The following is a 13,632-nucleotide window of genomic DNA, read 5'->3' on the forward strand; positions in this document are numbered from 1 at the left end:
TGTCATGGTTTAATCTCCAACTCCTCATATTATTTAAAAGAATCTCTTAGGAAATTCCTGAGATCTGCATACACTGGCAATGCAAATTGAGTTGGAAAATCCAAATTCTTGGATTTTTTAGAGAAGAAATGCTTCTCCTTTATTGTCAGGTCACATGAGGAGGCTTATGAATCTTCCAGTGCTGTCATCACAGGGAAGGAAGTATTTAGTTGATATAGTTTAGCTGCTTGCTTTTGATTTCTGAAATCCAACTTTGCTGATGGACAGAATGGATTAAATAGAGAAAGGGCCATTATAATTTAGCATATTTTCTGTGATTGCAACAAAATTGTCACAGACAGCTCATGAATTGCAAAAGGAGAGACATGCCTTGGCAGCTCCTCCTGCTGCGGCTCCAGAGAGGAGAGACACCGTGGTTTCCTGGAAAAGAGATGTGAAGGGGGTACAGGAGATTCCAGAGCCTTTAGCACTGTGGAGTAACACCACAGAGATGATAGATGAAGTTTCAAGCTTGCAACAGTCAGGAATAGCTATTTTGGTCTCTGACAAAAGCTGCCCCCCACAGCCTCGACTGATGATAAATTAAAGGTTATGCTCACTTGGGATGGTTAAATGTAGTAGACTGAAAGAAATTGACTCTAGGAATAGTCCACTCTGTGGGGGTTTGGTGAATCAGTGGAAATGTTGCTCAGACCTTGAAGGCAAAAACGCCGGTGGTGACACAGCTCTGTGGGTGTGCTGCTTGTTCTTGGCTCTCCAAAGAGCAATCTCTGGTTTGCATGTGAGGGAAACCGAGGTGGGTAACACACTGAGATATGGAGTGAGAGGGAATCTGTCCTTTTTCATCTTCTGAGGGCTTGTGGCTCCTCAGCAAAGCTCTGGTGTAGAGAGCACAAACTTGAGCAGTGAAGATGGAGAGCTCTGAAGTGTCCCTTTAGCCCTATCTCGCTTGCATCCAAGTTTGCAGAGAACTTTGGAGCTTTGACAAGTGTATGAAGAAGGAAACAGCAAATTCAGCAGTCCCTAAGGGCCAAATTCCCTGGAAATTCTGGAGTGAGCTGGGTTTTCAGGAATAAAAGAGTCAGCATTTATGCTTTGGGCTTTTTCCAAAATCCAGTGGAGCCTGTGGAAAGTTCAGAGCAAGCCTCTGGAAAACACGCTAAACATGGTCAGGAAGATCAGCCTCTTTTTTCATAACTCACTTGATTTCAGATATGGTTTTTAATATATTGTAGATACTGTGCAGTAGTAATACTGTGTTTTTAATGGTGTGTGTAAAGAACAAATATATCTGGAAGCAGAAATGTTGTAACTATCACTCTCCTTTCCAGATTATAGCACTTTTCATCTTTTCAAACTCATCTATGCAAAGCATCTCATCGTGATAGTGTAAATCACCATATGAAATCAGAAATGAACCCTCTGTACATGACTGTATGTATGCACATCACATGCCTTGAGAAAAGAGGTTTTTCTGCTTACTTTCAAATACCAGCATGGAATTCATCAGTGATGTGAATGTGTTCAAGGCAGGATTCATCCCATCCCCTTTGAAACCACAACATTCACATTTGGCTTCAATAGATAAAAAACATCGGGTCCAGTGCCTGTAAGTAAAGTCAATAACCTGCATCTCCCCAGAATGCCTCCCAGAATATTATCATTTTATGTCTTGTGATCATCCTGTCTAATGTGGGTGAGGCTGTTGGGCATCCCTGTGTTGTGTCCATGGTATTCAGAATCAACAGTTGTACTTAAGAGCTTCTTTTAAATGAAGTTAAAGGAAATCTAAATTTATGCTAAGTGTTAAAGTGAGGGAGCTTGGGCCCCAGGCCAGCAGCACCTCCAACACTCCCCAGAGCCCTGAGCATCTGTGAAACATGAGAAAAGAGGGACTGGGCCACAGTGGGAAACTTGAAGAAAGGTAAAACTGCCTCAGTGCTTCAAGGATTGAAAGCTGTAAATATGTTACTGACATGTCTGACTTTCCATTTAGAAACCTTAAATGTTCTTGGTGTTTGATCTTTGGGTAAATTGATGTACATTTTTAACTGTACTAATCACTGTAAAATGTGTTAGCATGTAAAATGGTGACAAATTAAGCCAGCGCAACCAGATGCTGCGTTGGCTAGTTCTGGAAATGTCTGTTCTGTCTGAAACTGTCTGATGGACCAAGACACTGAGGTCTCTCCAGTGCTCCATATGGCTTATGAAGACTCTGGTTATTACCTATTTTATCAATGGGGAGGAAGCAGAGTTGAATTAATCTCTGTTTTTTAACCATGTATTGGTCAATTGATCACACACTTAGGTGTGACACTAAAGCTGTCCCCTTAGAGACAAGGAAAACTGCCTGTGCCTGCTCTTTGTGGGACAGGACATGGGGATACTGCTTCATTTCTGGGTCCTCCTTATCGACAACCATGAGGTCCCAGGGCAAACCTCTGCATTCAGCCCATGTAAGTTGTGTTGGACAGCTGCTGCCTGTTGAATGTATCCCCTAGTGGAAAACAAATGCTTACCATGGAAATACTGAAGCAAAACTGTGTGTCTTCATGCCAGAGGAGCTTGTGGCTATTACAAATTTAAAGCTTATTTCATGTTTATTATTCCTTTAAGGCGGTGATGGTGGGGATGGAGAAATCCAAGCAGAGTCATGGTTGTTTCATGTTGATGTTAATCCCTCATGTCCATACACTCACCTTTTTCTTCCAGCCTACTACCCTGTAGTTTTTGCCTATTGTTTGTGTAGCTGTATTGTGGTTGTAATAGAAAGCCTATCAGTTGATGTAAGCCATAACTAAAGCAGTAATCAGGGTATTTTTTTGGTCTGTGTCACTGTGTTTGAAAGCTGATTTAATTCTATTGAATAAACCACTTTAACAGTTTTATGGGAAAGACAATCTTTGCATCACTTTTTGTGCCTTCAAACTCATTTTGTATTTTCTGCTGTTTTGTGTGTTTGAACAGAGAGCTGGAAGCTCAGCTGATAGAAATTGGTTCATGTAAGTAGAGAAGATGATATAACATCATATATGTTTACAGATATATAAAAATCTATGTAGGGCTATACAATTATATAAATTGAGAATCTGGTGTTTTTATCACTGGACATACAATGTACATTCCTGGATTGTAGCCTAAAATATGTATGGGCAGAAGAGAGTAATTTATTATTGGAAGTAGCAGTCTGTGCACAGACAACCTTTGAGAACCCTGTGCAATCCCTGGGTTTTGCCTGCTTACCATTTACTAACTTCCTTGGGTCTGGTCTGTCTTACTGAGCTGCAGTCATACAAGCTTAGACTTCCATCAATATTCTCAGCATCAGGAGAATTAAATTATAAATATAAGAATATTTATAGGGATATAAAATAGCAGATGGAACAACCATATATTTTTTGAAACTGGGTATATTCCTATGGCATTCCTATTGTTCCTAGATTATAAGCTCAAATAGGAGTAGGTAATAGAAATAATACTATCTTGATATTAGCACTGGTATAGGGAAAATGTAAAACGTGAATGACTTTGAAGAGGGAAAGCTGTGGTGAATGCTGGAGGAATCAGTTCTCATTCTTGCTGACATTTAAACTGGTGGGTGTACTTCCTTCCCCCAGCTGCTTGTGATTATTGTTAGTGATTATTCAATCAAGAAGAGGAAACGTGGAGAGGGAAAAATGAATAGACAAACTGACACTGGATGGCATAATTGCTGTCTATCACATTGCAAATTGTTCAGCTAAGCAAGCAATCAAAGAATGGTTCATTTCCTAAAGACTGCAGCATCTGTCATTTTCCTTAGTGGCGTTTGCAGCCTTTCTTCTGAGAAAGTCTCAGCAAGAAACCATAGTGAATTACAGGGTTGTTTTACCACAGTCTCTCTCTGAGACTGCCCAGGGGTGGGTGGTTAGAGGAAAGAGCAGGAGAAATAGGGAAAGTAATAAATGACCTTTCTGCTGGCGTTCCCTCAAAGAGGTATTTGCCAGTTTGTATTTTTGGCCACAACAATGTGATACGGTACCAAGGATCAGACTTTAGCTCTGTGCTTGTGTGAATAAGTGGTTCCTTTTGCTTTTGTGAGCTGCTGCGTTCTTCTGAGGGCACCCAGCAAGTTGTCTTTGTGTTGTGGGACCTGCTTAGATGAAGCCAGGGCAGATACTGGCCTCCCTTCTTCCACTACAGACATTACCTCTTGGAGTAAAAGCTATATGAGTCTCTATTTATCTCTCCCCTTTTTTTTCCCATCCAGCTCTAGAGCTGTGGTGAGCACTGCTAACTATAATCTACTCCCAGGTGATGAAGTGCTAGCAGTCAGGTAATTTTTATCATTTAGTTCCTTGCTCTAAGGCTTCAGTCATCTCTAAGCTCTCCTAGTGTGTCTGACTAGAGGAATAAAAGATTTAAATCCATAAAGGAGCTATTACCAATAGCAGAGGAGACCAATGGAAGGTGTTCCTGCCAGTGACAGTGGTAGGAACTAGATGATCTTGAAGGTCCCAGCCAACCCAAACCATTCTATGATTTTATGAAAATATCCCAATAAGTGTGTATTATTGCTGCCACTTTTTTGAATGGAGAAGACACCCTAGTAGTAAGGATGCCAATGCCAAAGCTTCCTAAGTGTAGAAGTTCAGATCTCATTAATTCTTTCCTACACCTGAAAACAATGAGTTAGCAAGTTCAGGTCTTAACCAATAATTGGGAGCATGAGTGTTCTGTTGAAGAAGCAGATGTTTGTGTAGACCTTGGAGACAATCGTATTGACCTCAAATTCTACCACTGAATCCACACAAATACTACATGAGGGCATCTCACTAGATGTCTGCTAGTAACTGTGATAAACCTCTGTAGACATCTGTAGGTAGAAAGGCAGAGATGCAAAACAGAGCTCCAGGGATGGAGCTTCTCTGGTCAACCTGGGCCAGGACCTCACCATCCTCACAGGGAAGGCGCTGAAGAGCTTCTACCTAATATGTAATCTAATCTACTCTCTGTCACTTTAAACAATATGGGCTAAAATCCACTGTTTTCCTTTACAGGGCATCTTTTGTTTATTTTTGCATGGAATCAACCTCATCAGATGTACTAACAGCCCAGGCTGTCACGCTGTCTGTTGTTACACTCTTTCTGCCTTGCTGGACTTAGAGTCAGCTTTTGGAAAATGAAGTTCATCCTTTCCCCAGATGAGGTGAATGAAATGATGCCTGGAGCTTCACGGGAGCGTTTCATCTCACAGCTTGTTTGCTTAGTGGCAGTTGATAAACTCTATGCTGCAGTCAGGTCAGGTGGGCAAATGCCTTTCAGGCAGTGGAAGTTAATCTTGGTAACATCTGTGTTTCTAGGCACCTTATTTCCCTTGAGAAGCTCTGAGGCACTGAGGGAGTCCGATAATTTTGCAAATTATTTACCATCTTTGCTGCTCAGTGCAAATGCCTTTGGGTGATATAGTGGAATACTTGAGTCTGTAATGCTGTGCTCTTTGAATGTTTCCATGAGCATGTGGCACAGGACGATAAATATGGAATATGAATCTCTTTCACTTGAAAAGATCAATAGCATTTTCAACTTCCTGTATGGGTGTTTCATGAAGTAATGTGTGCTGGGAATGTTTTGGGTTTGTTTTTTATTTTGTTTCAGAAGTATCTCCCAAATAACATCTTTAATGAGCCTTTCAGAAACTGCATTTGGTAAAGGTTAAGCAACAGTGGTGGATTTCAGTATCTCACTGTGTGGACACTGATGAAGTAAGCCCTTTGAACGATGGTGTCTGGGCCCATGTCAGGGGTTTGGAACTGGATGAGCTTTAAGGTCCCTTCCAACCCAAACCAGTCGGTGATTCTGTGATCCATGATAGCTCTTTATTTCTTTAAAAAGTTCCAGAAACCTTCTAGGAAGAGATTGTCTGTGGGAGCACTCACTTGCTCTCAGCCTTGACTGAAACTTAATGCAGGAGTTGTAAGGCAGAAGGGAGGGACTGAGAGACAACAGGCAGGGGCTTACACAGCCCTTTCTATAAGACATCACGTCAACAGACATTCTTGACCCCAAATAGTAAGTACTTGCCCAATAACTGCTCTGTTAATACTTTTTTTCATCCTAGTAGATTTGCAGACACTTTTCCAAGCTGATGCTAAACTGTTTGTCACAGGGAAGAGGCTGATAAGACACATATAAATTAACTCAGTGACTCTCTTGGAAAAGTAGCAAGCATTTGCATCTTTATAAGCTCTTATCATTAAAGTTTTGGGGTGAGTTTTCAATCAGCTCACCAGATGCTGACTGTCCTCTGCAGGGGTCTCATCAGCAGTGGGGCTTTGTGGCACAGCTCATTCTCATCTTCCGTGTTGAGGATTTTTGTCTTTCCCTAATGCAGATTTTTAGTATTGCTAAGCTTTTGCTTGAAAAATGTATTTTTGTAATTAGCAAACTTTGTAGCTGCTTGAACAAAAGATTTAATTTCTGGTGATTAATTAACCTATGCCTTAACAACTCATTTTCATCTATTAGTCTTTTGATTTTTGATGTTATACTAATAACCAGCAAGAAAATAAAACAAGATTCATTCGCTGAGCAATCAAATAGATGTTTTTACAGTGGATGCTTCAAAGGACATTAAAGTAGTTTAGCCCCATCCCCTTACCTTAGCCAATATTATTTTAACTTAAAAATACTATTTTCTGTTACCTAATTTTATACCATGATTATGGCTGTTTCAAGTGGCTTGCTATGGAAGACAGTTATTTGTTAAAGGCTGTCTTAATCCATCCATAAATCATAAAGACTTAGATGGGTCTGGTTGGGTTGTTAGCCTTGACCATCTTTTTTAAATCCAACCATACTCTGCATAAGAAAACTGAATGTGGCTCATCTCATTGTTAAGTTTCATCATTTTTAAGTGACAAATGGGATCTCAGCCTAGCAGAAAATGGTTTTATCCAGACCTGAGGTCAAGGTTTTTCTTGTTGACAGTTTGAGATACAACCCCAATGTGTTAAGACCCTGATAAATGAAGAGGTGATTGACTGGCCATTGATTTCCAGCAGTCTGAGTAGCATTAATGAACTTAGCTGAATATTATTCATATTCTCAGTTTAAAATGGAAAAACAGACAGAGAAATGTTGAGTCTGCACCTCCTGCAAATACAAACCAGCAATACTTAGTATGAAATTCATTTTTACTAATTTTAGGCATCTTCAGTGTAAAGCCTACAGGTGAGCTCCTTGCCAAGGCTCTCTTTGTAGAAACGTGCCCTTAATTTGCCAGCTTAGGCCAAGTGTTGATTTTGTTCGTCCAAAATGTCATCACACTGATTATGGATTTCCTGAGCATGCCACATCCTGTCTTTCTTCTCCCCGCTCCGCAGCACCCTGGAAGGACTAGAGCTAAAAGGAAATGTCATCCAGCCCCTGTCCAAGGCCAAGGTTAAGTTCTGTTTTCTCCGAAATATGAACTGCTATCTTTAAAGAGAAAAACCGAAGTCAAATTGGTCTGACCTTGAACATGGAACAGTCTCCCGTTTTGCATAACTACAGGAACAAAGTGAATATCTAGCTGTAACACTGTAATTAAGAAAGGTCATTCATCCCAACAGAGCCAGCTTGTGTTGCAGAGCAGTTTGTGCTCATATGAGCTCTGATATTGGGATGTAATTGCTTTTCTGATATCCATGTATTATTTACACTATGCTACTGTTGTAACCAGTGGCAAACTCCTTTTGACTCCAGATCTGTTGTTACTGTAACGTATTTATTAGGGCAATGCAAGGTCAGTCTAACCTGTTACTTGTCTGTAAATGACCCAACTGAAACTAATAGTTTTAGTGCTGTAACACCAATGTGAGATTCAAATCAGGACTTTGGAGTTAATTTACTTTATTGCCATATCTTGATACATGATTATTAAGTACTTTGAGTGTTAATATTGCTGCTTGATTTATAACACAGAGATGTATCTGAAGTGTTTCCTACGTATTTCTTCAGGAGAAGGGTTTGAAGGGAAGACAGAGCAAGACACACACCCCAAAGTTGATGAGATCAACAGTGACGGAGGCAACATTAGTCTTCGAACTCTCAGTAGAGTAGGTTAATACCTTTGCAACCCACAGTCCAGAAATCACATATATATATATATATAAATACCACCCTGCAGAAAAATGTTGGTGTGGGATTTCAGATAGTCTGATTTCTTTCAAAGTGAAATTACAGTCTGGAATGGCCTGGGAGGAAGTGTAGGAACTTCATTAGCTTAAAATCCAGCTAACATCTAAGATATTCTCCCCAAGCCAGTCAGTTTTACTGTGTTTGTACTGGCAGGTTGGACGGGGCTTGAAGCAACCTGCTCTAGTGGAAAGTGTCCTTCCCTGTGGTAGGGGATTGGAACTGGATGAGCTTTAAGGTTCCTTCCAACTCAAACCCATCTGGGATTCTATTCTGTGATTTAGGTGGGTGCTCGGTATAAATGAGGGTGGTGCAGCAGAGTTCCTCTGCTCTTTGCTGAATTCAACAGCTCAAGATTGCAATGGCCTTGCTGTTGGTGTGAGGAAACATCTTCACCCCACTTTTATCTTGCTCTCTGGCTTAAATGAGGGTAGTCCACACACTTTTCCACATTTACGTGGTTTTGGGGAGTTTCCTCTGCTGGTGCCTATATATATATCTAGGAGGGGTAGCTGTTGATAGATCAAAGGGATGCCAAATGAACCACATTTAAAACTTTAGGAATTTCCCAAGCATTAATTGTATTATTCAGTGAAGATATTAATGCAGCATCTGAGTAGCATGTTCCTTCTCATTATCACATTCAGTTGGACTGATACAAAAAACACCTATAAATACAAACAAGCCCAATCCAATGGTCAGCCATATACAAGAAGCCCAGGGTGAGAAGGATGAGGTGGGCGGGCTGGTGCTGGGAGCTTGCCCCATGTGCTTGGAGCATATTTTCATCCATAGGAATGAAAAGACCTTTTCCTTCATAGAAGGAAAATTAATTAGGTTCATGCCTCTCATTCACATACACACGTAAACGCTGTTTTCCATTTGATAAACTTCAGCTCATTTATTCTTCTTATGTCTCCTCTTCACTACTCAACAATATTTGAATTAGAACACACCTTCTGTAGCTGAATCAAATAATTTTCCACTTTGCAATTATTCCATAACAGACTAACTTACAAATATAAGAAAGCTGGCACATTTCCTCTTCTTCAAAAATAGACAATGATCAGGGAGAGAATTCAGGTTAGTCATGCATCCTCCCTGTTTAAAAAATCCATGTTGCTATATATCATATTCTTTATTAAACTCTAGTATCTAACTCAGACTGACTTTTTGAGTATGTGTACCATCACCACCTTAGCTTATGATTAATGTCTGAAAGAGCAGGCTTTGAATTTCTGACTCAAAACGTTTCAAATACTTTGGTCCTTTAGCTCTTTGAAGAAATTTTGTTCACTAAATGGCTCCATTATTTCTTCATGCTTTGGTGGTTTTTTGAGTTTACAAAAGCCAATAAAGCAAAAAAACTACTTCAATGTGTACACACATAGGCACAAGCTCAGATAACTGGGCCGTGTTCATAAACAGCCATTTGTGGAAAAGTGCTTTTTCAACATAACAAGTACACCACAAAAAGGCTTAAATTAAACCTTTTCCCTTGGAGGTATGGCGTGCTGTAGGGTAAACATGCCCGCTGGTCCATGCTGCATAGCTGACTGGCAGTGCAGAAACCCTAACATCCCCCATAGCACCCCATGGCAGGGTTGGTACATTTAATGTCTTCAAGGTTCAGTATTAAAGCTTAAAGGTTGCTCTTCAAAGAGACTTCATAAGATGTCACTTGCTCTAGTTTGCTGGTGGTCTGCAGTGATGGCTGGATCTTAATGAAATTCTTTATGTATTACTTTAATTATAGCGAAAACTTCTCCTTTTTCAAAGGAAAGTGCATCTACTGAGTTGTGACCTGAGGAAACACTGCAGATGGTGTCTTCAGCACAGGATTTCTGGATCACGTTTACCTAACACTTCTGCACTGACCTAATCTTGCTTCTATAGCAAAGCAGTGGTGACCTGCCCTTTGGTTGAGTGCAGGTCAATCTGGCCGTCATGCTCCCCCCAGTTATCCTCTGTTCCTTTCCTGAAGTAGTAAATGCCTGGGAAAGAGGGAGGAAATCTGTGTTCAGGATTGAATACTGAAAAGCAAAAGACTACCTCAAGGTCCATTTAACTTCAGGACTGAAGGTGTTCTTAGTTTATATGACAGACTCCATCAGACACACCTGGTTGTTGCTTTGAGAAGGGGATTTTACTGTTCTCTGTACTGACGCTGAAGGTCAGAAACTGGAGGTTTTTTCCTCCTTTGTATAAAAAGACAAAATAGATCTAGTCTGTAGTATATGGAGAAAGTCAAGGTGGGTTAAATAAATGGCAGAAATGATACTATGGATGAAACGTGCAATGGCAGAACATCTGCTTAACGTGCAATTAGTTATTCTTCCTTCCCCCTTGCCCTTTCCTCATGTTATTCCCCCCCCCCCCCCCCCCATAGTCTCTCAGAGGTCAATAGGTCCTTGCTGGTTTCATATTTTGTTAAAGCCCTCATTAACTTCATCAGGGTTCTCAGCTGACTGCCTTTGGTACATAAATACCCTGGCTCCCCTCATAGCTGCCTCTGCCAGTTCCTCTGCTGGGGACATCTGAGACCCTGGGAATAACTTTTTCTCTCCCAAGTGGCTTTATTTAGCAATTTGCAACCAGGGCCTGATGAGGGGAGCTGGCTGATCACCTCTACAGCAAGAGCAGTCACCATGTGGTGTGGGAATATGCTCCAGTCTGCTGCTGGGTGTGCTGGTAGGGTAACGATTTTCACCTTTCTGTCTATTATATACCCCACTAGATGTGAAAAGATATCTTTTGCAGGTGGGTTGCTCACCTATAACACACATCTAGGTGAGATGAGCCACATGTGGGCTGCTCTGTTCAGGTGTATGCATAGATCTGTGTGTGTTTGCTTGTGCACACCTGGGCAGCAGCGGGACCTGCAGAAAGAGCAGGACTCATAGCTTGGTAGATGACCTACTGATGGGAAGGACCTGACTTCTCACTGAAGTATTCATCTGTGAGGATTTGGCTTGATGGTAGGTGAGCTGTGGCTGGTTCTGTCATAGAATAGAATCACAGAGTGGTTAGGGTTGGAAGGGACCCTAAAGCTCTTCCATTTCCACCCCACTGCCACTAGGGCAGGTTGCTTCAAGCTCCTGGGTCCAACTTGGCCTTGAACACTGCTGGGGATGGGGCAGCCACAGCTTCTCTGGGCACTGTGTGCTCCTCACCACCCTCATGCTTGTGAGATGTTCCCTGTCACCCGGAAACATTCAAGGCCAGGTTGGATGGGGCTCTGAGCAACTTGTTTAGATAAAGATACCCATCCTTATGGCAGGGGCGTTGGACCAGATGGACTTTAAAGGTCATCTTGCTCACTTGTTACAGCACATAGAGCATTGTGCGGCCATGATGGAGTCACTTATAGACAAATAATTGAGAGGATACTTGGGGATAGAATTGGTATGATGCACTTTGGGGAAGCTTATTTGGATGCCTTCTGCTACTTACAGCCATATTCAGATAAGGTGTAGAAAGCAAAAAGTCCTACAGGAAATAACTGGATCAACTCTGACAGCCTGAGAGTAAATCCATGGCATAGAAAGATAAGAGGTATTACTATTTCTAGAGTTAGGTCTGGATCCTGGTAACTCAGAGAGCTTTTCTATTTTTATGTCAGCTTAAGAGAAGGTTTTGTGTTTATTTGGTGTTATCTGGGCAAGTTCAGCTGCAATGATTTTACTTTTATCCTTTCCCAGACACACGTATATACACTTGCATTCTTGCTTCTTGGCAGCTTGTAACAATGCCTCTAATCCTCCTTGGCAGAAATCTTCAAAACTAATTCTCTTGGAAAAAAAAAAAAGAAGTTGTTGGTGATAATTTCATTGGTGATGCAAGAATGGAGGTGAGAAAATACTTGAGAGAAGAAACTTTGGCCAGAACTTGGCTTTCTTTCAGTGCCTTTCTTGAATAGTTTGTGTGCTGCAAAGTCTGAGTAATCTTTCAAGATAAGGATCCTTGGGTGGAGGAGGAGGATTGTATTATGAGCAGAAGTCTCATAAAGCACAGTACATTATGCATATAGATATTGTATATAATACAATAAATAATATTGAAAACTCAATACTGCTTGGATGACTCAGAGATCTGGTGTGAATAAAAAGGGAGCATTAAACCCATTCAGCCCAGGTGTGTGTATGCAAACTCACAGATACCACCTGAAATCCAGTATCACAGTTTGGATGGGGGTTTGCAGAACTAACAGAACTAATCTACAGTCTGTGGAAGAACTTCAAAAGGCTTTCTTTGTTTCCTTCCTAACAACAAGTTTTGGAAATTGATCCATTACTGGTGTTTTAAACATTCTGGGAATGATTAGTGTTTTACTGGTGAAAAGATGAAGATAATACATGTGTTTGTGCAGGACTGCAAAAACAAAGCTTTGATTTTATTTTATTTTTTTTAAGTTTTATTTTATTTTAAAAGAAAATAAAACCCAGCAGTCTTGCAGCTGTCTTCAGATCTTGATCCTCTCTGATTTCTCCTACAACAGAGTTAATGCACAGGATTTTCAGCTATGGTCAACCAGTGGCTGATACATTGTGCTGAATACCCCAAACTGAAATAAAAGTATTTGGTGTGCTTCACTTCCCAGGTGCTGTGCAAAGAAATGATTGTTTTTAACAGCTGAGAAATGCACTGAAAGAGGACCCTAGCTTGACATTTGGCAAGACATTGGACCTTCCTCTTAGAGGCCCTGTCTGCAAAGAGCTGGTTATTGTGTTTTCTGGGATTTAGAGATGAAAGCTGTGTCACTCTGGGTTCTCCAGCAGGTGCTGGCAGATGTGTGTAAAGTATTAGTAGGATTTTCTACTTTCCTTGTAGAATATGTTTGACAGCTGTGTCTGGCTGTGATCAGAGCTGTTACTGCTAGCTGCTGCCTCAAATCAGTGATGGAATATTACTCTGTTCATGGGGAAAAAGGAAGGAAGGACCCAATCCATATAGCAATTGCAGAAAACCTCTGGTAGGTTGAAGAACGGCATAAAAATGTGTGATGGGCAGAAAGTAGTTTGTTCAGTAGGTGTCCACAGCATTGCAAGTCCTTCATTAGCACTTCCACATCTCCTGCACCTGGAGAAGCCAGAGCCACCCTTGCATTCTCTTGGGTGGAATTAATCCTTGTGTATGGTACAGAGACACATCATCTTGGTCATCCACCAGACCTGGCAGAGGTGTGGGGTGGGTTCCTGGGGTGTCCGTTCCAATCCAAACCACTCTATGATTTATCTATGAGCAGGTATCCCTTGCTGGAGACAAGTCCATTGGTGAGGCAAGTGCTGCTGTATTGTAATTGGTGTGAATGATCACTGGATCAGGCCCTGAGAATGGTGGAGTGCCATCAAGACAGACACAACTGAGAAGTCAATGCCAGGATGATGAGCCCTGGATCATCTATGAAGTATTTGTATTGTGACATGCCTCTGTAGCATCACCTGCTTACGAAGTGATTATTTTGGAGAATGC

At 41.2% G+C, this 13,632-nt stretch overlaps 1 protein-coding gene across 1 annotated transcript in view; it reads left to right on the plus strand.

Annotated features, from left to right (window-relative positions):
* Positions 1-10,703: 10,703 nt before the first annotated feature.
* Positions 10,704-13,632, plus strand: part of LOXHD1 (lipoxygenase homology PLAT domains 1) — a 349,538-nt gene continuing 346,609 nt past the window's right edge. The window contains exon 1 of the mRNA XM_057405704.1: positions 10,704-10,851. Within this exon, the coding sequence (XP_057261687.1) occupies positions 10,809-10,851 (43 nt within the window). The 5' untranslated portion in view covers positions 10,704-10,808. The remainder of the gene's footprint in view (positions 10,852-13,632) is intronic.

Source organism: Pezoporus wallicus, unplaced genomic scaffold, assembly GCF_028554395.1.
Source record: "Pezoporus wallicus isolate ANWC-B61680 ecotype Strahan unplaced genomic scaffold, APGP_CSIRO_Pwel_v1 scaffold_13428, whole genome shotgun sequence".
NCBI lineage: Eukaryota > Metazoa > Chordata > Aves > Psittaciformes > Psittacidae > Pezoporus > Pezoporus wallicus.